Genomic DNA, 23439 nt, shown 5'->3' with positions numbered 1-23439 from the left:
GACTTTGTTTCACTTAAAAATAAAAATGTCTATGTTGCCATAAAATTATCATATTTATAATTTTAAATGGCTGAATAAAGGAGATACTATGATTTACTTTATGATTTTTCCCCTAACTATTGGATATTTTCTTTTTCTTTTTAAATATAAATTTATTTGTTTTAATTGGAGGCTAATTACTTTACAATATTGTATTGGTTTTGCCATACATCAACATGAATCTGCCACAGGTGTACACATGTTCCCCATCCTGAACCCCCCTCCCACCTCCCTCTCCATACCATCCCTCTGGGTCATCCCAGTGCACCAGCCCCAAGCATCCTGTATCCTGCATCGAACCTGGACTGGTGATTCGTTTCATATGATATTATATATGTTTCAATGCCATTCTCCAAAATCATCCCACCCTGTCCCTCTTCCACAGAGTCCATAAGACTGTTCTATACATTTGTGTCTCTTTTGCTGTCTCGCATACAGGGTTATTGTTATCATCTTTCTAAATTCCATATATATGCATTAGGATACTGTATTGGTGTTTTTCTTTCTGGCTTACTTCACTTTGTATAATAGGCTCCAGTTTCATCCACCTCATTAGAGCTGATTCAAATGTAGTCTTTTTAATGACTGAGTAATACTCCATAGTGTACCATATATGTACCACAACTTTCTTATCCATTCATCTGCTGATGGACATCTAGGGATTATTGTTTTTCTTTTGCTAAATTAAATAACAGTGATAAAACTTTCTGTGTCTACACACATTTTCATTTTTCCAGGTTTTTTTCTTTAGGATAAATTTTGAGAAAGCTAATAATTGTGATAAAAATATAAACATTTCAGTTTCATCAACATATGTAGCATCAAATTTCTTTCAAATGGATTTTATCAATTTACACTGACAAGTAATGTATGATACCATTTTCACTATAACTAAAGAATAAAGAAGAGAGTTTAAAAATATTACTGTAGCTCACTTAAGGGTTATATAAACTATCCCACTCTTTTATTTCTAAATTATTTTTTGAAAGGCTAATACAAGCATTTGGTTAAAAATTCAAACAGTATGAAAAGGTGTACAGGAAAAAAGAGGTCTGTCTCCTATTCCTGACCCTCAGCTCAGAGCTAACTGCTGTTATTTAACAGCTTATGTGTAACCTTAAAAAGAGTTTTCACATTTCTCAGCATATATGTGTACTCAGCCTCCTCTTCACAAAAATAGGCCTGGCCTGCCTCTCTTGTTTTTTTTTTTTTAATTTAAAAACAGTTTGAAACTTACAGAAAGGTTGCAAGATTAAGAATTCTTGTATCCCCTTATTCCAGATCCCCAATTGTTACCATTGAACCACATCTGTTTTATATTTATACCCATACACAAAAACACATAATGTATGTGTATCTGTATATCTATTTATCTATTTCCTACAGGGTCATTAAATGACATGATGGCCATCATCCCTAAATACCTCATTGTGTATCACCACAAAACAAGAACACTCTCCTAAATTATTATAATATAACTGTTCCAACCATGAAATTAGTATTAATAAAGTACTCCATCCAAGTCAAAACAATTCAACTTGTGCTGAATGTCCCAACAATTTCTCTTCTCCATTCTGATTCAGGGTCTTATCCAGAAACACGCACTGCATTTAGTTTCCATGTCATGTCTTAACCATCATTTCCTAACTCAATAATTCTTCAGCTCTCTGTCTCCCATAACTTGATGGTCTTACAAGACTTTCACTCTGTAGAAATACCTTCAACATGATTTCATCAGTGTTTTCATGGCCAGACACAGGCCTTGCAACTCTGGCAGGAATACCACAGAACTGATGCTAAACTCATTTCAGTGCACTGTATCAGGAGTCACACTGTAGTGACCAGCCCCAACACGGGCAATGCCAACCTTAGATGCAGGAAAGTTGGTTGCTACTAGTTTTCCCCACTGTAAATTCACTATTTCCCTCTCTGTATTAGTGTTTTAGAAGGGGAGCCTCATGGGAATATTTCATAATACTCATGAGAGTGTTCAGTAATTCTGAATTATGTCAATCTGTTTTGCTCATCAAACATCCACCTATCAGCCAGAGATCAGTTGTTAACTAATATCTATCATATATCCAATAGATAGTTCCCAAATGGTAATTATTTGTTTCTACTGTTCCTTCTGCATTTATCAGTCAGCATTCTTTTGTAAGGAAGAGCTTTCCCTTCTCATTTATTCATATTAGTATGCAGTCACTGATTCCTATTTTATTCAATAGATTGCAATTTGAATACATCTAATGTGTCCTATATCTGAGTGTATGTACATATGTAAGTGTGTGTGTGTGTCACACATTCTTGAGTGTGTTTTTGGGGATGTCGGCAGCATCACTGTACAGCTTGTGGGACCTTCGTTCTCCAACGAGGGACTGAACCTGGGACACAACAATGAAGGTGCGGAGTGCTAACGAGTGAACCACCAGGGAATGCCCAATACCAATACTTTTAATCCCAATCTAACCCGCTCAGAGTTCCTTCTATCTTTCCCTCTTTTCATATTTTTAAATCCCTTGTAATACAGTGGAAAAATCAGGCCCTTGTTAACCTCTCAATATATTTACTTATTGTTTAACCAATTAATTTATTTGTCCAATGTAATCTATTTCCCAACTCCAGCTACCTCCTCCATCCATCCCTTCCTCTCACCATCCTGTTTCCTGTCCCACACAGAAGCCCCATCCTCATCACCTTGATTTTCTTAGAGTAATTCAGCATGCTACTACCACTGACCCCTTTTCCTCACTCCCTATTCCTTGGTCACTAAATCCTGGTACCTCTGCACAGCACTTCTTCCCCCTCACTGCCTTATTTCCTTGAAAGGTTTCTACACCAGGAAGACAGAAGGAGAAAGTGGGGGGGAAAAAAAAAAAGATAGAAAGGAAAATGTAGAAAAGGGGAGGGGGGAGTAGGAAACCCTCAATTCAGTTCAGTTCAGTCGCTCAGTCGTGTCCGACTCTTTGCGACCCCATGAATCGCAGCACGCCAGGCCTCCCTGTCCATCACCATCTCCCGGAGTTCACTCAGACTCACGTCCATAGAGTCAGTGACGCCATCCAGCCATCTCATCCTCTGTAGTCCCCGTTTCCTCCTGCCCCCAGTCCGTCCCAGCATCAGAGTCTTTTCCAATGAGTCAACTCTTCACATGAGATGGCCAAAGTATTGGAGTTTCAGCTTTAGCATCATTCCTTCCAAAGAACACCCAGATCAGAACATCTGATCTCCTTTAGAATGGACTGGTTGGGTCTCCTTGTAGTGCAAGGGACTCTCAAGAGTCTTCTCCAACACCACGGTTCAAAAGCATCCCTAGTCTTTCAAAATAGGATATATTGAGTATAATTTCATCCCTTCTTGAGTCCTTACTAGAAAAATTCATTGGTATATTATATTATACTGCGTTAATGTACTTGGGATTTCTTGGGGAGTGTTACAGAACCAAGTTTTTAATTCTTGGGTCTGTTCTAGTTACTTTTGGTTCTCCTTTTCTATCATTTGTCAGTTTTCCCGAACATTTTCTGCCATAACCCTTCTTAAATAGATATTTCTAATATGCTATGGGCTAAGAATCCAAACAATTAATGCAGTAACAGTAGCAAACCAGAATAAGTATACATAGAGCCAGAGTTTTTAAAGCTCTTCCATAATTAATAACCTTGAGCTCTTCAAGGTATGAATTCACCGATTCTTATTTAGCTGCCCAGAAGTTCTTTTTATGTAATTCTCAAGTAGTTAAATTTTAGATAATTCAGGTTGCCTAAATAGATTATCTCTAGATAGGTGGGATGCAAATGTTATTTTGAGAAGGTATTCTAAAATTTCATTTGAATAAATTTTCACATTGGTTCAAAGGAAAATTTTCTTCCCTTTTCTACAAATACTTAAGATCTCTCAATTCTTGAGATGAATTTGAGATTAAACATTAGAGATACCAAGGGAATATTTCATGTAAAGATGGGCACAATAAAGGAAAGAAATGGTATGGACCTAACAGAAGCAGAAGATATTAAGAAGAGGTGGCAAGAATACAGAGAAGAATTATACAAAAAAGATCTTCAAGATCCAGATAACCACGATGGTGTGATCACTCACCTAGAGCCAGATATTCTGGAACGTGAAGTCAAGAGGGCCTTAGGAAGCATCACTAAGAACAAAGCTAGTGAGGTGATGGAATTCTAGTTGAGCTATTTCAAATCCTAAAAGATGATGCTGTGAAAGTGCTGCACTCAATATGTCAGCAAATTTGGAAAACTCAACAGTGGCCACAGGACTGGGAAAGGTCAGTTTTCATTCCAATCCCAAAGAAAGGCAATGCCAAAGAATGTTCAAACTACCACACAATTGCACTCATCTCACACACTAGCAAAGCAATGCTCAAAATTCTCCAAGCCAGGCTTCCACAGTATATGAACCATGAACTTCTAGATGTTCAAGCTGGATTTAGAAAAGGCAGAGGAACCAGAGATCAAATTCCCAACATTCGTTGGATCATTAAAAAGCAATAGAGTTCCAGAAAACTATCTACTTCTGCTTTACTGACAATGCCAAAGCCTTTGACTATGTGGTTCACAACAAACTGTTGAAAATTCTGAAAGAGATGGGAATACCAAACCACCTGATTTGCCTCCTGAGAAATCTGTATGCAGGTCAAGAAGCAACAGTTAGAACTGGACATGGAACAACAGACTGGTTCCAAATTGGGAAAGGAGTACATCAAGGCTGTATACTGTCACCCTGCGTATTTAACTTATATGCAGAGTATATCATGAGAAATGCCAGACTGGATGAAGCATAATCTGGAATCAAGATTGCCAAGAGAAATATCAATAACCTCCACTCTTATGGTAGAAAGCAAAGAAGAACTAAAGAGCCTCTTGAGGAAAGTGAAAGAGGAGAGTGAAAAAGTTGGCTTAAAACTCAACATTCAGAAAACATCATGGCATCCGGTCCCATCACTTTGTGGCAAATAGATGGGGAAACAATGAGAGACTTTATTTTCTTGGGCTCCAAAATCACTGCAGATGGTGACTGCAGCCATGAAATTAAAAGATGCTTGCTCCTTGGAAGAAAAGCTATGACCAACCTAGACAGCATATTAAAAAGGAGAGGCATTAATTTCTTGATAAAGGTCCATCTAGTCAAGGCTATGGTTTTTCCAGTAGTCATGTATGGATGTGAGAGTTGGACCATAAAGAAAGCTAAGCACCAAAGAATTGATGCTTTTGAACTGTGGTGTTGGAGAAGACTCTTGAGTCTCATGACTGCAAGGAGATCCAACCAGTCCATTCTAAAGGAAATCGGTCCTGAACATTCATTGGAAGGACTAATGCTGAAGGTGAAACTCCAATACTTTGGCCACCTGATGTGAAGAACTGACTCATTTAAAAGACCCTGATGCTGGGAAAAATTGAAAGAGAGAGAAGGGAATGACAGAGGATGAGATGGCTGGATGGCATCACTGACTCGAGGGACATGAGTTTGAGTAAGCTCCAGGAGTTGGTGAGGGGCAGGGAAACCTGGCATGCTGCAGTCCATGGGGTTGAAAAGAGTCAGACACAACTGAGCGACTGAACATCCTCTGGTAAAGAGATCACTATGATAACATTTATTCATTAAATCATTTAGCAACATATACTGAGTGCTTACTATGTGACAGGCACTATTTTAAGCACTTGGGAGGGTAGCAGTGAATGAAATAAAGCCCTTGCTCTCAAGGAACTTACAATCTAGCTGGGGAAGGTAAACAAGTAAACCCTTATATAACTGTTTAAAAATGCTGTGAAGAAAAATGAATTCTGGTAAGGGGAGAGAGAATGATACAGACATATTATGTGAGTAGGATGAATAGAGACAATTCTGGTTCCATTTTTACTGTAAGTGGCTGACCTCCAATAAATTCTTTATAAGGGAAACAGTAGCAACCAATTTGTTTCAGGGAAGGAGACAAAGTAAGTTGGTGACTTCAGATGTACTCATGCTTTCTCAGTTGCTGCTCAGGGGATCTGGCTGCTTTTTCCCTCTTAAATTTGTTCTTTATAAACAAAGATATGCTGTTCAACAAGAATTGGAAATGTTTATATCCTACTGCACTAAAAAAGGAGGTGAATGATCTACTTAAAATGTAGATCATGTGCCAGAGGTCAGTTATACAGCTGTCACCCTTTCAGGATGAGAAAACAGGTTCAGGGAGAGGAAGGGACTTGCTTAAATCACTCTGATTCAGTCTCTGACGTTTTGTATTTACACATTCTATTTGAAGAGTAAAGAAAGAAACACTCCAATAGTAGGATTAAAAAGTCTCTATTTCCTACCTGAAAAGGATGTGAAGATAAGAACCAAGGCCAGTTAAAATATGCCACCATGCATGAAACTGTGTGGTAACACCTATGACAGGTGGTACCTTCTTTCGAAAGTTCCTGTGTGAAGGGGAGGAAAATAAGCATTCAATTATTTTTCATATTTAACAATTAATGCTGATAGTATCAAAGCATTTTGAAACATTAGTCTCAAACATGGCAATTATTTCATTTCCTTTTGTCTGCTGTATTGTTTTCCAAAGTATATTTTGAGGAACAGTATTCCTAATAGACGTTCCATAAAGAAATGACTGTGGTCAAAATAAATGTAGGAAACAGTACATAGTCTGCTGCCCTTTTGGAGATTTGTAATGCATATTAACAGATTAACAGCTGTAAAAAGTCCTACCATAACTAAACAGTTTATCATCAGTTTTTTCAGGTAAACTACTCGTTCATGGAACCTTTCTTTCAGGTAATATTTATTAACACATTATGGACCAAGTGTTTCCTGCAAGGTCTCACTTCATAGTGAGTCTTTGAGGTGGCTGTTAAAAGCTGTGCTTTGCAGATTAGGAGCCTAAAATTCAGAGATTACTGAGTTGCCCAAGTACTCAGCTAGTGGGACAGCTGAGCCTCAAATTCTAGACCTTGTGATTAAGTGTGTATTATATTAATATTCTCATCTATCAGAGCAGAGAAATTGAGTGTGAAACACCAAATTGTTTTCCACAAGTTTTGCGAACATCTCAACATTTCTCGGAAACAAAGAGGACTCAGCTAGAGGATGATGACTTACTTTTGCACTGTAAAAGCGCCAACGAGAGTTCTGATGGATACTGCTGATTCAGAACCACTCCATTAGATCTTAGTTTTCTAAGCAAGATGTATTATTTGTGTGCATTTAAAGACATTTCAAACATGTGCAAAAATATGCAAAATAATAATGTACCCATTACCCAGCTTCAACAATTATAAATTATTTATTTTTAACAATTACAATTTATGGCCAATCTCATATCATCTAAGCTCTCACCTACTTCTCTTCTCCCATATTATTTATTTTGAAGCAAATCCCAGATAGTGTATCATTTTATCTCTAAAGATCTCAGTATATATCTCTAATCCCTTAATCAGACATTCAATTACTAATCATATTTGATATTCAATTAGTGATCATAAAATCATACAGATTTTTTTAAACACAAGTCTGTTTCAATCAAGATCCAAAAAAAGTAATTACATTACTTTGGAGTTTGGTTGATATAGCTCTTACGTCTCTTTTATTTTATTTTTTCATTTCGTGGCTGCATCAGGTGGCATGTGGAATCTTACTTCCCAAACCAGGGATAGAAGCCTGTGCACCTACATTGAAAACAGAGAGTCTTAACACTGGACCACCAGGGAAGCCACAAGTCTCTCTCTCTTTTTAAAAAAAGTTATTTATTTATGGCTGCACTGGGTCTTTGTTGCTGTGCTTGGGGTTTTTCTAGCTGCAGCAAGCAGGGGCTACTCTCTAGTGGTGGTGCACAGGCTTCTCATTGCCGTGGCTTCTCTTCTTGCAGAGCACAGGCTCCAGGGTGCGCAGGCGAGTGCTGGCTCAGTAGTTGTGGCGCATGGACTTACTAACCCCATGGCACACGGGATCTTATGTTTCCTACATTGGCAGGTGGATTCTTAACCACTGGACCACCAGGGAAGTCTCCAAGTCTCTTTTAATCTATACATTTCTCCTCCATTTCCCCCCTCCGCCTTCCTGCAATTTATTTACTTAAGAGGCTAGGTTATTCATTCTATAGATTTCCCAGTTTGAATTTTGCTGATTGCCTCTCTGTGGTGTTATTCAATATTACACAATACCATTAAATCAGCTAATTCTGAGTTGGAAGGAAACTAGTTTAACCTACTTAACATGTTCATTTTATGAAAATTGGGGCCCAGACAGAAGGTGTCTAAGGTGACAACTAGAGTCCAAGACCCATGATTCAAATTCCAGTAAATATTTCTTCAATAAAGCAGATTAGACAGATTTCAAAGACCTAGACAGAGAAGCCTGGCAGGCTACAGTCCATGGGGTTGCAAAGGTCAGATATGACTAAAGCAACTGAGCACAGTCAATATTATTAATATTTGATTAACTGTACACTACTGTGATGTATGCACAAAAATCCCTATAGATGTTAGGAAATATTTTTAAGTTCAAATTTTTAGGTAATTTAAACAAGTGTCCCCATAATTTAACTTTATTGTGCTATTAGTTGAATTTAGTTCAGTCGCTCAGTCATGTCCGACTCTACGACCCCATGGATGCAGCACGCCAGGCCTCCCTGTCCATCACCAACTCCAGAAGTCTACCCAAATTCATCTCCATCAAGTTGGTGATGCCATCCAACCATCTCATCCTCTGTCGACACCTTCTCCTCCTGCCTTCAATCGTTCCCAGTATCAGCGTCCTTTTCAATGAGTCAGCTCTTCGCATCAGGTGGCCAAAGTACTGGAGTTTCACCTTCAACATCAGTCCTTTCAATGAACACTCATGACTGATCTCCTTTAGGATGGACTGGTTTGATCTCCTTGCTGTCCAAGGGATGCTCAAGAGTCTTCTCCAACACCACAGTTCAAAAGCATCAATTCTTCAGCGCTTAGCTTTTTTTATAGTCCAACTCTCACATCCATACATGACTACTGGAAAAACAATAGCCTTGACTAGACGGACCTTTGTTGGCAAAGTAACGTCTCTACTTTTTAATATGCTGTCTAGGTTGGTCATAGCTTTTCTTCCAAGGAGCAAATGTCTTTTAATTTCAGGCTGCAGTCACCATCTGCAGTGATTTTGGAGCCCAAGAAAATAAAGTCAGCCACTATTTCCACTGTTTCCCCATCTATTTGCCACGAAGTGATGGGACCGGATGCCATGATCTTAGTTTTCTGAATGTTGAGCATTAAGCCAACTTTTTCAGTCTCCTCTTTCACTTTCATCAAGAGGCTCTTTAGTTCTTCACTTTCTGCCATAAGGGTGGTATCATCTGCATACCTGAGATTATTGATATTTCTCTCAGCAATCTTGATTCCAGCTTGTGCTTCTTCCAGCCCAGCGTTTCTCATGATGTACACTGCATATAAGTTAAATACGCAGGATGACAATATACAGCCTTAACGTACTCCTTTTCCTATTTGGAACCAGTCTGTTGTTCCATGTCCAGTTCTAACTGTTGCTTCTTGACCTGCATACAGATTTCTCAAGAGGCAGATCAGGTGGTCTGGTATTCCCATCTCTTTCAGAATTTTCCACAGTTTATTGTGATCCACACAGACAAAGGCTTTGACGTAATCAATAAAGCAGAAATAGATGTTTTTCTGGAATTCTCTTGCTTTTTCGATGATCCAGCGGATGTTGGCAATTTGATCTCTGGTTCCTCTGCCTTTTCTAAATCCAGCTGGAACTGGAAGTTCATGGTTCATATACTGTGGAAGCCTGGCTTGGAAAATTTTGAGCATTGCTTTGCTAGTGTGTGAGATGAGTGCAATTGTGTGGTAGTCTGAGCATTCTTTGGCACTGCCTTCTTTTGGGATTGGAATGAAAACTGACCTTTTCTAGTCCGGTGGCCACTGTTGAGTTTTCCAAATTTGCTGGCATACTGACTGCAGCACTTTCACAGCATCATTTTTCAGGATTTGAAATAGCTCAACTGGAATCCCATCACCTCCACTAGCTTTGTTCATAGTGATGCTTTCTAAGGCCCACTTGATTTCACATTCCAGGATGTCTGGCTCTAGGTGAGTGATCACATCATTGTGATTATCTGGGTCGTGAAGATCTTTTTTGTACAGTTCTTCTCTGTATTCTTGCCACCTCTTCTTAATATCTTCTGCTTCTGTTTGGTACATACCATTTCTGTACTTTATTGTGCCCATCTTTGCATGAAATGTTCCCTTGATATCTCTAATTTTCTTGAAGAGATCTCTAGTCTTTCCCATTCTATTGTTTTCCTTTATTTCTTTGCACTGATCACTGAGGAAGGCTTTCTTGTCTCTCCTTGCTATTCTTTGGAACTCTGCATTCAAATGGGTGTATCTTTCCTTTTCTCCTTTGATTTTTGTTTCTCTTCTTTTCACAGCTATTTGTAAGGCCTTCTCAGACAGCCATTTTGCTTTTTTGCATTTCTTTTTCTTAGGGATGGTGTTGATCCCTGTCTCCTGTACAATGTCACAAACCTCCGTCCGTAGTTCATCAGGTACTCTGTCTCTATCAGAGCTAGTGTCTTAAATCTATTTCTCACTTACACTGTATAATGGTAAGGATTTGATTTAGGTCATACCTGCATGGTCTAGTGGTTTTTCCCTACTTTCTTCAGTTTACGTCTCAATTTGGCAATAAGGAGTTCATGATCTGAGCCACAGTCAGCTCCCGGTCTTGTTCTTGTTGACTGTATAGAGCTTCTCCATCTTCGGCTGCAAAGAATATAATTGGTCTGATTTCAGTGTTGACCATCTGGTGATGTCCATGTGTAGAGTCTTCTCTTGTGTTGTTAGAAGAGGGTGTTTGCTATGACCAGTGTGTTCTCTTGGCAAAACTCTATTAGCCTTTGCCCTGCTTCATTCTGCTATACATATCTTTTTAATTTCAGTGATGGGAAAAATTCACTTCAGTGCACTAATAATTCTATATGTCTATGAAATGCTCTGCTTAACAAATTCCAAAAATATTTTTCAAAGATTGAAAATATATCTTACCTCAGTGAATCACAAAAGATGTTATCTATGTTCCAGAATAAAAATCCTAATAAAAATACACCCAAGGATGTGTAACCCAGCCCTCTAAGCCATGGATAAACCCTGTGTGGAGGAAAAAAAAGACCAAAATGAAATTTTGTCAAGTCATGTCATGAGAGGGAAATGTTTTCATAAGTATTAAAAGCAAACCTAACTATTAAATTCTCTAATACATCTGCCCATTACATTTAGCCATTAAAAGTTACTGAGGAAGAAAAGTGCCACTAAGAGTTTGCTAAATGTATCAAGAAGGTAATCTGAAAGCACTCAATAACTTTATTAGTTCTTTGGAAGAGGTAGAAGGCTGGTGGGATAGAAAAAACACTAATGGAGTCACCAGTTCTGTGTCAGGCACTACAGTATATTAGATACACATGATATATATAAATAAACACACATATATGAATATAATTTTCAAATAAACACACACATATGAATACAATCTTCCAATAAACACTTCTTTAACTTTGCTGATGAGGAAACTGAAGTTTGGTGAGTTACCCAAAACAACAGGTATAGCTAATGTAGTTTTTTTTATAGCTTTACCCTTTACCTCCAAAAGCTTATATATTTTTTAGAATGCTATATAAATGGAATAATACAGTATATTTTCTTTGTTATATGGCTTCTTTCAGTTGGCATAATTATTTTGAAATTCATCCATGCTGTTGTATATCAATACTCATTTCCTCTTACTGTTGAGTAGTACTCCACTATATGGATACACCATGGTTTAATCTGTTCAAATGTTGTTGGATACTTCTGTTGTATTCCAGGTTCTTTTGCTCTAACAAATAAAAGAAGCTATGAACATTCATAAATAAGTCTTTGTATGGATATATGCTTTCATTTCCCTTGGGTAAAAAGATAGGAGAATAGTTAAATTGTCTGGCAGGTAAATGTTACTTTTTAAGACAGTTAAACTGTTTAATCAGCACTAAGGGGTTGTATCATTTTACATTCCCATCAGCAGGGTAGAAGAGTTTTTTGTTCTACAATCTCACCAACACTTGCTATGATATAAGTCTTTTTCATTTTAGTTGCCCTATAGGTACATAGAGGTATCTCACTGTGGCTTTAATTTTTATTTCTCAATGATAAATGTTATTGAGCATCATTTCTTGTACTTATTTGCCATTCCTATATCTTCTTTGATAGTTTGTTTTGAATCTTTGCCCATTAAAAAAAATTGTTACTTATTATTAAGTTTCAAGAGTTCTTTATACTTATCTAAATATAAGTCCTTTGTTGGATATATATTTTGCAAACATTTTCTCCAAGTTTGTGAGTTGCCTTTCACGTCCTTTTTTTTTTTTAATTGAAATACAGCTGATGTACAATGTTCTGTTAGTTTCTGGTGTATGACAAAGTGATTCAGTTACATACATATATTCTTTTCAATTACAGTTTATTACAGGATATTGAATATAGTTCCCTGTGCTATACAGTAGGACTTGTAATTCATTCTGTATGTAATGGCTTGCATTTGCTAACCCCAAACTCTCAATCCATTCCCGACCCTAATCTTGCCTTTGGCAACCACAAGTCTGTTCTCTCCATCTGTGAGTCTGTTTCTGTTCTGAAGATAAGCCTCTCTGCTGTTCTTTTTAAAAACTGTTTTGGCCCTTTTAGATCCTTTGCAGTCCCATGTAAATTTCAGAAACTGTTTCCCAATTTTTACCAAAAAGCCTGCAGAGATTTTGTTGTGACTGCCTTGAACCTGATCAATTTGGAGAGAACTGACATCTTAATAACATTGAAGTTTTCTAATCTATGAAAATGAAACATCTATTTACTTAGGTCTTCTTTAATTTGGCTTAGCAAAAACTTATTCGCCACAGTTTCCAATATATACAGCTTGCATATATTTGCTAAATTTAATCCTTAAATATTTGATGTTTTTTGATGCTACTGTAAATTATACTTTCAAAAATTTCACTTAACAATTTCACTTACTATGCACTTGTTTGGTGCTAGCACACAGAAATATGATTTTTGAATAAGGACTTGAACCTCATGATCTTGCCGAATTCCACTTATTGCTTCTAGTGATTTTGTGGTACACATCTTGTGGTATTTTCTGTATGTGATCGTGTCATCTGTAAACACTACATTGGATAGGATTTCCACCAATACAGTGTTGAATAGAAGTGGTGACGATGTATATCCTTGTTTTAGTCTTGATTTTAAAGGTAACTTTTAAAAACATTTTATGGAAATGTGGTAGATGCTGTAGTTTAAAGGTTAAGAAACTTCCCTTCTATTGAGTTTGTAAAGGGTTTTGTTTTGTTTGTTTTGGGTCATAAATAGCTGAATTTTATGGAATGCTTTATCTGAATGTACTGCTATCATCATGTAGTTTTTCTCCTTTATTTTTTAATATGGTAAATGATGAGAATAGATTTTCTGAAATATTTTGTTAACTATTTGTGCTTAGTTGCTCAGTCGTGTCCCAATCTTTGTGAGCCCATGGACTGGGATCGCTTCTGACCATGTGATTCTCCAGGCAAGAATACTGGAATGGATTGCCATGCCCTCCTCCAGGGTTTGCATATAAACAAATGAATTGTGTTATTAACTTAAAACTCATCAGGGACTTCCCTGGTGGTCCAGTGGTTAAGAATCTGCCTGCCATGCAGGAGACACGGATGTCATTCCTGGTCCAGGAGGATTCCACATGCTGTGGAGCAACTAAGCCCACACACTGCAACTAGAGAAAGTCTGCGTACAGCAACGAAGACCCAGTGTGGCCAAAAAAAAAAAATCATCAGAAAAACACAAATCTGCTTGTGCATGGAAGGGACATTATTGCCATAGTTTGATGAAGATTCTTGGAAAAGATGAGTTTAAAAGAGTCATAGTATGCCTTCAGCTTTTCAGAGTTTATCACTTTCCCATTTGAGGGAGGCAAGAATGAGTCCCAGAAAGCACAAAGTAAAGGCATTTGGCAGAACTGCAGGATGGGCCAGGTGCTGAGATACGACAAGGAAGTGATCACTAGGGGTGAGATACTCTCTATTTTCTGCTTCTAAGCTTACTTACCAGGGCCAATCTTCAGCTCTCAGAAGTAATTCAAAGCAAAATTCTTCTGTGGGGTGAAATGAATGTCTCTGGTTATCCAGGTAGCAGGGCACGTAAGAGAGAGCAAGAACTTCATCAGCACATGGTCCAGGCAAGCTAAGTACAGGTAAGATTCTGGGGACAGACTACTTGTATATTATCAGGTCAAGAGTGTGTAACACAGAAGACCCTCAACATATCTGCATCAGGAGTCACACTGCTTCAATCTAGACTGGTTGCCTGTCCAGTGGACAGCCATTCTCTGAAAAATCCCTTCCCTTTGCCTTCACTTTGGAAATTGCCTTCACCTCTTTGTGTTGGATTTTCTATGTCTCGTTTCCTATATCTTCCTCCTTTTTGGTTTTCTCATTTTGGTCAAACACAACCTTCCACAGGTTTCTGAGCACTAGTTTATGGTATATAAGTATTTTTCTTTTTTTTGAGAACTTGAAGGTATGAAAATGTATTCTGTCACCATATTTTATCAATAGTTCGGCTAGGTATTATCCTGTAACTGGCTTCCAGTTTTCCTTTGGCAAATCCAAAACCATTCTGATCCCTGATCCTTTGTATGTAGTGTATCTACCTTCTGACTCTAAGCTTGTAGAACTGTCCTTGTCTAGAATTTTGAAACTTGCTTGGATCTATTTCTACCACTGTGCTAAGTACGCAGTAGGTTCTTTTAATCTATTAACTCTTATTTTTCAATTACAGGATATTTTCTTAAATTGTTTTGGTAATAGTTTCCTCCCTTCCCTTTCCTCTACACAGTACTGGTAGAGGAAATATGCATTTTTATATGCTGGTCCTGAAATCAGAACCCCTACTGAGTTCCTTCTATTCTCCATTTCCTTCCCACCATTCTGATGGAACCCAGGGACCATGGACTTGAGGAAACACTTGCTATTTGTCCACAGCAGTGGTGGTGAGTGGGTCCAAGGGTCCTGAGGCCAAGAGGCCCCATGCTGTCCTGTTCACTCTGGACCATAACATGAGCTCAGTGCCTCTCCTGTGGTGGATGCTTGCTGGTGAATGGGTATAGGGGCTCCTGGACCATAAAACAATCACAATGTGTGTTCTGGAGAAAGAATTCCAATGTCTTCATTAACTGTATCTTTCAAAATATTCATTTCAGCTTTTTACTATATTTTTAATGTCCATTTTTGGGGGATTCTCTGAATGTTCTTTTTTATAGCATTGTACTCTTGATTCATAGATATACTATATTCCTAAGAATATTAATAAATTATAATATTTGTTGTCATTTTGTTGTTTTTAAAGTTTCTTCAGTTTCTTTAAAGCTGATTTTTTTCTCCCTTATTTGTTATGGCCTCTTTCATATTGAATGTATTCATCATACATCTGGCACTGTCTCCTCATTCTTAAGAGTAAGAAACTAAAAAGGTGGTCCCAAGCAAGTATTCAGTTGCTAACCTTTACTGTAGGGCTATTTTCCCTAGTTAGTAACCTTTGCTGTAGGGCTATTTTCCTGGGTCAATTGTTAGGGAACCCTCAACACCAATACCAATAAGGCCTTTTAGGCTACTCATATATTCAATAAGAAGATTCTTTCAGTATTCTGTCTAGACGTTTTTGCATTCAGCATTCATAAAGCACAAGGTCACCTAACTTACCTGATTTCAATATGGTATTTGTATGCTCAACTGTGCCTGGCAAAACCCAATGTAGACACACTGTTCACCCTTTTCCAGAGATTAAATCTGTAGATTTCTGCAGTTGCTTCATGGCATGAAGTTGGGTGAGGGAACCTAAGCATATAACCATTTCTTAAAGCTTTTAATCAATGCCCTTTATTTTAGACTCCTCCTCCATCTCCTTCACCAAACTGTCTGTTGCTAAGGCTTGATACTTAAGAAAATTCTCTGATGTAAACTGGTGGTTCCTGGCTTAGAATTTGGCTCTTGGGTTAGTTATGGCAATTAGCAGTAATCCATTTACTTTCTAGCTTCTAAAATTTTATTGAGTCTTCAACTTGTGGGTTTATACTTTATAAATAAATTCTTTTGTTATAGTTTTAGTAGTGTCTCAGAAAGGAACAAAATTAGATATCTAGTGATCTTCAATACAGTAGTGCTTTTTTTTTTCCCATTAATTTCTTTTATCAGTATCATTCTTCATTTCTCTTTGGGTTTATTCTATAAATATATTTTCTAATTACTCAAATACTTAGCTCATTATTCTTCAGACTCTCTGTTTCTAATGTAAATATTTAATGTAAACATGTCCCTCTAAGAACCACTTTAGCTACATCCTATTTTGGTTTATAGTATTTTCATTTTGCTTACATCCTAAGTATTTCAATATTTTTATTATGATTTTTTTTACTCATATTTACAAGTGTACTTATAAGTTTCCAAATATATGTGCTATTTTGACTAATTCTGTTTTAACTAATTGTCAGAGAACATGTTATGCATGACACCAATTCTTTATAATCTGTTGAACTTTGCTTTAATGCTAGTATTGGTAGATTTAATAATTACTCCATGAAGGAAAAGATCATGCATTCTTTACTTGTTGAGTATATAAAATCATTTTGTAATGTTACTCAAATTTTGCCTATTCATATTTTTTGGTTTAAGTACTGGGCTAAAATATCTCATCATGGTAGAATGGTTACCTATTTCTCCTTTGTAATCCTGCCAATTTTTGTTTAAAAATTTCCACACACGTTTAGAGTTGCCACTTTTTAGAATGTGGTAAATAGAACCTTTTAATAACAATGCAACGAACACACCTGTTGTGAATAATGCCTTGAACTTCTTTGTTGTTCAAACAACTAGTCCAGGCTTCTTTTAGTCAATATTGGTATGGTATGTATTTTTTATATCCTTTTCTTTCAAAAGTACTATGTATTGATGTTTTAACCACATTTCTTATGAATAGCAGATATCTGGATTTTTCCCTGTTTTGGAGTCTTGGTCTTTTAATTGTTTAGCTCTGTCCATTTATATTTACTGGGATTACTGATATATTTTAAATTATTTCTACCCCTTAATTTTCTGCTTTGTATTTTTCCTCACTTTTCTCTGCTTCCCTTTTCCCCCTTCTCATTTTCTTTGGATTCAGTTTTTATAATCCCACTTACTCCTTCATCTTTTTGTAACTGAAATTATGAAATCAATTACTGTTTTTAGTAGTTACCAAAAAAGGACATGTAAAATCCAAAATTAATCACTGGCTGTATCGTATCCTCAAATAAAGACCTTGGGAACTATGTAACTAAGAGTATTCTCCTGTATCTCACATGTTATTCTATCATCATTTTAATTCCTTTTAAAAAAATCTCTCAAACTAGGTATCACTAAAAGTCACAATATTTTGTTTAGATAGTCCCATAAATTTTTCACTTTTTCTTCTTTACTGTTCTTTCTTGTATCTCAGCTCTTCCTTCTAAAAAACATCTTTAAGAAGGGTACTAGTAAAATTTCTTCTTTTCTATCTATCTCAAAATGTTTTTATATTACCTTGGTTCTTGAAAGATATCTGGATATACAATTCTAACTTGATGGTTAATTTCTCTCAACTCTTTGAAGATAATAAGTCTACCATGTGTATTGCTGTTCATAAGTCTACTGTAGACTATATGTTATTCCTTTACTGGTAATGTTTTCTATGTCTGGATTTTTTTAGGATCTTTGTCATTGCATTTCAGTATTTTTACTATGCTTTTTAAAAATAGGTATCAATCAGGGTTCAACTTCAGATAATACCTCTATCTAAAGCAGAAAATAAATTGTTTCAATTCCAAAAGAAATACTGAATAGATTTAGACACTTCAGAAATGACTTTTGAACACTACTACAGGATTATTTTGCCAAAGGAATTTTTTTTTTCTTTTTCATATTTACAAACCTGGAGAATTGGAAAGCCTCTGGACCAACGAACTGTTTCATCCAGCATCACACCATCTTAGCTATAAATCACAGCTCAGGAAGTTGCTATCACACATTTGCTCCAGAGCTACAATGCACACCCTAGATTCATATAAGTAAATGGATTCCTTACATACTACCATGTCTCCTCCCCATTTAACTTGGTTCTGAATTCAAGTCTCATGTGAACACATGTGATTGGCAAAATCTAAATGTACTTGAAAACTTACCTACAAAGGAAATATGAAAAATATACATTTTAGCTTTTTAGCATCTACATTACAGGAAAGCTCACTTGATGGAGGCTGAAACAATATTGAACTAACTAATCTATTATACCTGCTTTACCTGATAAAGACTTTCTTTCATTTATCTTGCTTGGGAATTATTGTTTTTGAAGCTGAGGAGTTATCTTTTAAGGATACTAGAAAATGCTCACCTATTATCTCTTTGAATATCTCTTCCTTCTCCATTTTTTCTATTCTCTCCCTTTGGAAGTGCAGTTAGACATGTTATTTCTCTGTGATGCTTTCTGGCTTATTTCTTTAGATATGTCTTTCCACTTAATTAGTTCTCTCTTCAAATGTCTATTTTTAACTTATCCATTGAGTTTATTTCAATAATTTTTTGGGTTTTTTGAAATTAATTTTTATTGAAGTATATTTGCTATACAATATTGTGTTAAGTTTCTACTGTACCGCAAAGTGAATCAGCTATATACATACATATGTCCCCTCTTTTTCGGATTTCTCTCCCATTTACGTCACCTCAGAGCACTGAGTAGTTTCCTGAGCCATACAGTAGGTTCTCATTAGTTGTCTATTTTATACAATAGTGTATATATGTCAATAGTATATATATGGTCAATCTTTATCTTCCAATTCATCCCACCCCATCCTTCCCCTCTTTGTGTCTATATGTTTGCTCTATAGGTCTGTGACTCTTTCTGTTTTGCAATAAGATCATGTATACCATTTAAATGCTGCTGTGGTAAGTTACATGTGTTTTCTTTCTGCCTTAGACACTTAAGAGTTGAACTGAAGAAGCTACCAAGCCAGAAATACCACTAGGCACAATAAAAAAACAGACTGCTGTCTCTCCAAAGAAACAAGAAAAAGGCAATCTAGCAAGATAGAAAGCTTACAATAATCACTATTCTATAGCCAAACACCACAGAAAAAACAATAGCCTCACCCTCCATTCATCCTCAAAGCCTGAATGGGAAGCCTAGACTTCATTCCTAATCAGGCCCAAAGAAGGTACCCCAATCTGCTGCTAAGTCACTTCAGTCGTGTCCGACTCTGTGCAACCCCATAGATGGCAGCCCACCAGGCTCCCCCGTCCCTGGGATTCTCCAGGCAAGAACACTGGAGTGGCTTGCCACTGCCTTCTCCAAGGCATGAAAGTGAAAAGTGAAAATGAAGTTGCTCAGTCGTGTCCGACTCTTAGCGACCCCATGGACTGCAGCCTTCCAGGCTCCTCCATCCATGGGATTTTCCAGGCAGGAGTGCTGGAGTGGGGTGCCATTGCCTTCTCTGACCCCAATCTCCTGCTATACTAATACCCCAATCTCCTGCTATACTAATATCAAGCAGTGAGGGGCTGGAACTTTCCCCACTCAGAAGTAACAAGCTCTCCATTTCCTGCAGTGTCAGTGGAGACCATGTGGGGAGCCTGGACTTCCATCGTCATGTGGTAATAATCAGGTGCTTTCTCTCCTCATTGTGGTGATATCAGAGTAGACCTACTGGGGTGTCAGAATTTCTGCCAATGGCCAGAGGTAACAAGGTCGTATCAACAACCTCAGATATGCAAATGATACCACCCTTACCGCAGAAAGCGAAGAGCAACTTAAGAGCCTCTTGATGAAGGTAAAAGAGGAGTATGAAAGAGCTGGCTTAAAACTCAACATTCAAAAGACTAAGAACATGACATCTGGTCCCATCACTTCATGGTAAACAGATGGGGAAAAAATGGAAACTGTGGCAGATTTTATTTTCTTGGGCTCAAAAGTCACTGTGGATGGTGAATGCAGACATGAAATTAAAAGACGCTAGCTCTTTGGAAGAAAAGCTATGACCAACCTAGACAGCATATTAAAAAGCAGAGAAATCACTTTGCTGACAAAGGTCTGTCTAGTCAAAGCTACTGTTTTTCCAGTAGTCATGTATGAATGTGAGAACTGGACCATAGAGAAAGCTGAGCACCCAAGAATTGATGCTTTTGAACAGTGTGTTGGAGAAGACTCTTGAGAGTCCCTTGGACAGCAAGGAGATCAAACCAGTCAATCCTAAAGGAAATAAACATTCACTGGAAAGACTGATGCTGAAGCTAAAATACTTTGGCCACCTGATGCAAAGAGCTGACTTATTGGAAAAGATCCTTATGCTAGGAAAGACTGAGGGCAGGAGGAGAAGAGGGCAACAGAGAATGAGATGGTATGGATGTAATCACGAATCAATGGACATGAGTTTGAGCAAACTTGGTGAGATAATGAAGGACAGGGAAGCCTGGTGTGCTGCAGTCCATGGGGTTGCAAAGAGTTGGACATGACTTAGTGGCTTAAAAACAACAATTAAATCACGTCAGTAGTCAGAAATTTGTATGCAAATGTGACACTGCTAGAATGTTTACCACACATTAAGATAAATAATTGCAGTCTTACAGATTCTCACAGTGAATAGAAAAAGAAGAGACACTCTCCAAGTGATATATGAGGCAATTATAGTTTACTGTAAGATACTGAATATAGTTTCCTGTGCTATAAAGTAGGACCTTGCTATATATCTATTTTATATATAGTAGTTTATATCTCCTAATCCCAAACTTCTAATTTATCCCTCTGCCCGCCTTGTTTGGCAACCATAAATTTGCTTTTTATGTTAGTGAGTCTGTTTCTGTTTTGTAAATAAGTCCTTTTTTATTTATGTCCTATTTTAGACTCCATATATAAGTAATACCATATATTTGTCTTTCTCTTCCTGACTTACTTCACTCTGTGTGATAATCTCTAAGTCTACACATGTTATGGCAAGTGACATTATTTCATTTCTTATATACTTGTTTAATATTCCTCTCTCTTTGTATATACATATATATATATACAGTGGAATATTATATATCTGTGTGTATATATATATCTCACATCTTTATCCATTCATTTGTTGATGGACATTCAGGTAGCTTTCATGCCTTGGCTATTGTAAATAGTGTTGCCATGAAAATCAAGGGGCATGTAGCTTTTGGAATTAAGAGTCTTCTCTAGATATATGCCCAGACATGGGCTTGCTGGATCCTATGGTAACTCAATTTTTGGTTTTTTAAGGAACCTCCATACTGTTTTCCATAGTGGCTGTACCAATTTACATTCCTACCAACAGTGTGAGAGGGTTCTTTTTTTAGGGTTCTCTTTTCTCCAAATCTTCTCTAGAATTTATTCCTTCTAGACTTTCTAATGATGGCCATTCTGTCAGACGTGAGGTGATATACCTCATTGTAGTTTTAATCTGTGCTTCTCTAACAATTAGCAATATTTACCATCTTTTCATATTTTACTGGCCATGTGGATGTCTTCTTTAGAGAAATACCTATTTAGGTCCTCTGCTCATATTCTGAATGGGTTGTTTGTTTTTTGTTATTTAGATGTATAAGCTGCTTGTAGATTTTTGAAATTAAGGCTGTTGGTTGCATTGTTTGCAAATATTTTCTCCTAGTCCACAGGTTGTATTTTCACTTTGTTTATGGTTTCCTTTGCTGTTCAAAAGCTTATAAGTTTGATTAAGTCCCATTTATTTATCTTTATTTGTATTGACCTGAAAGACTGACCTAAGAAAATATTGGCATGATTTATGTCAGAGAATGTTTTCCCTATCTTGTTTTCTAGGTGTTTCATGGTGTCATGTCTTATAAAGTCATGTCTATAATCCATTTGAGTTTATTTTTGGGTACGGGGTGAGGAGTATTCTAACTTCACTGATATATATGTGGGTGTCTAGCTTTCCTAGCATCACTTGCCAAAGGGACTATCTTTTCTCCATTGTGTATTCTTGCCTCATTTCTCAAACATTAATTGATCATAGGTGTATGGGCTTATTTCTCAGCTCTCTCTTCTGTTCTACTGATCCATAGGTCTGTTCTGAGCCAACATCATGCTGCTGTGATTACTGTACCTTTGAGGCATTGTCTAAAGTCTAAAAGGGCTATGCCTCCAGCTCTGTTTCCTCAGAACTGCTCTAGCAATTCTGGGTCTTTTATCTTTCCACATAAATTTCAGGATTATTTGTTCTAGTTCTGTGGAAATTATCATGGGTAGTTTGATAGGAATCACATTAAATTTGTAGATTGCTTTGGGTAATAGGGTCATTGTAACAATATTAATTCTTCCAAACTGAGATAATGAGATGTAATTCCCTTTCTTTGAATCATCTTTAGTTCCCTTTAACTACATTTTATAGTTCTCAGCATATAAAGTCTCTGACCCTCTTCATCAGGTTTATTCCTAAGCATTTTGATTTTTCAACGTGCTTTTAAAAGAGACTGCTATTTTACTTTCCCTTTCTAATAATTCATTGTTAATGTAAGGAAATGCAACAGATTTATGTATGTTAGTCTTGTAGTCTGCTACTATATCTTGCTTAATTTGCTTATCAGTTTGAGTAGATTTTGTGTGAAGTCTTTAGCTTTTCTATTTATAATATCAATGCTGAATCTTCATTGGAAAGACTGATGCTGAAGCTGAAGCTCTAATACTTTGGCCACCTGATGCAAAGAGCCAACTCATCGGAAAAGACAGAAGGCAAAAGGGGACGACAGAGGATGAGATGGTTGACTGGCATGACCAACTCAATGGACATGAGTTTGAGCAAGCTCCGGGAGATGGTGAAGGACAGGGAAGCCTGGCAAGATGCAGTCCATGGGGTTACAAGGAGTCAGACACGACTGAGCAACTGAACAACAATATATAATATTAATCATCTGCATATAATAACAGTTTAACCTCTTCTGTTCCAACTTGGATACCTTTATTTCCTTTTTCCCATCTGATTGCCGTGTTGAGGACTTCCAATACAATGTTGAATAGAAGTGGTACGAACGGGCATCCTTCTCTTGTTCCAGATTTTAACAGGAGAGCTTTCAGCTTTTTGCCGGGAGCCGGCATATTGCATATTGAGTGCATATTGCATATTGAGTGCAGCACTTTTCAGGATCTGGAATAGCTGAACTGGAATTCTATCACTGCCGGTAGCCAGCGTGAGGAACTCCACCCATGACAAAGGTCATGAGGAAGGAGGCTTGGCATACGCAAAGGCGGGATCAAGCCTCAGGAGTCTCCCTGGAAATTCTCGAGCAATCTACCCCCAAAACCAGAGTCTGCC

The 23439-nt window shown here is 37.2% G+C and overlaps 1 protein-coding gene across 7 annotated transcripts in view; it reads right to left on the bottom strand.

Annotated features, from left to right (window-relative positions):
- The window catches only part of ACER3 (alkaline ceramidase 3), a 158980-nt gene that overhangs the window by 5409 nt on the left and 130132 nt on the right, over window positions 1-23439 (bottom strand). For all 7 annotated transcript variants that reach the window (XM_061380943.1, XM_061380941.1, XM_061380942.1 and 4 more), the window contains 2 exons: window positions 11070-11171; window positions 6351-6455 (listed from right to left, as the gene is read on the bottom strand). In XM_061380943.1, coding sequence (XP_061236927.1) covers window positions 6351-6455; window positions 11070-11171 — 207 coding nt within the window. The remainder of the gene's footprint in view (window positions 1-6350; window positions 6456-11069; window positions 11172-23439) is intronic.

This window comes from Bos javanicus, chromosome 15, assembly GCF_032452875.1.
Source record: "Bos javanicus breed banteng chromosome 15, ARS-OSU_banteng_1.0, whole genome shotgun sequence".
Taxonomy (NCBI): Eukaryota; Metazoa; Chordata; class Mammalia; order Artiodactyla; family Bovidae; genus Bos; species Bos javanicus.
This window is presented reverse-complemented; position numbering and strand designations above follow the sequence as displayed.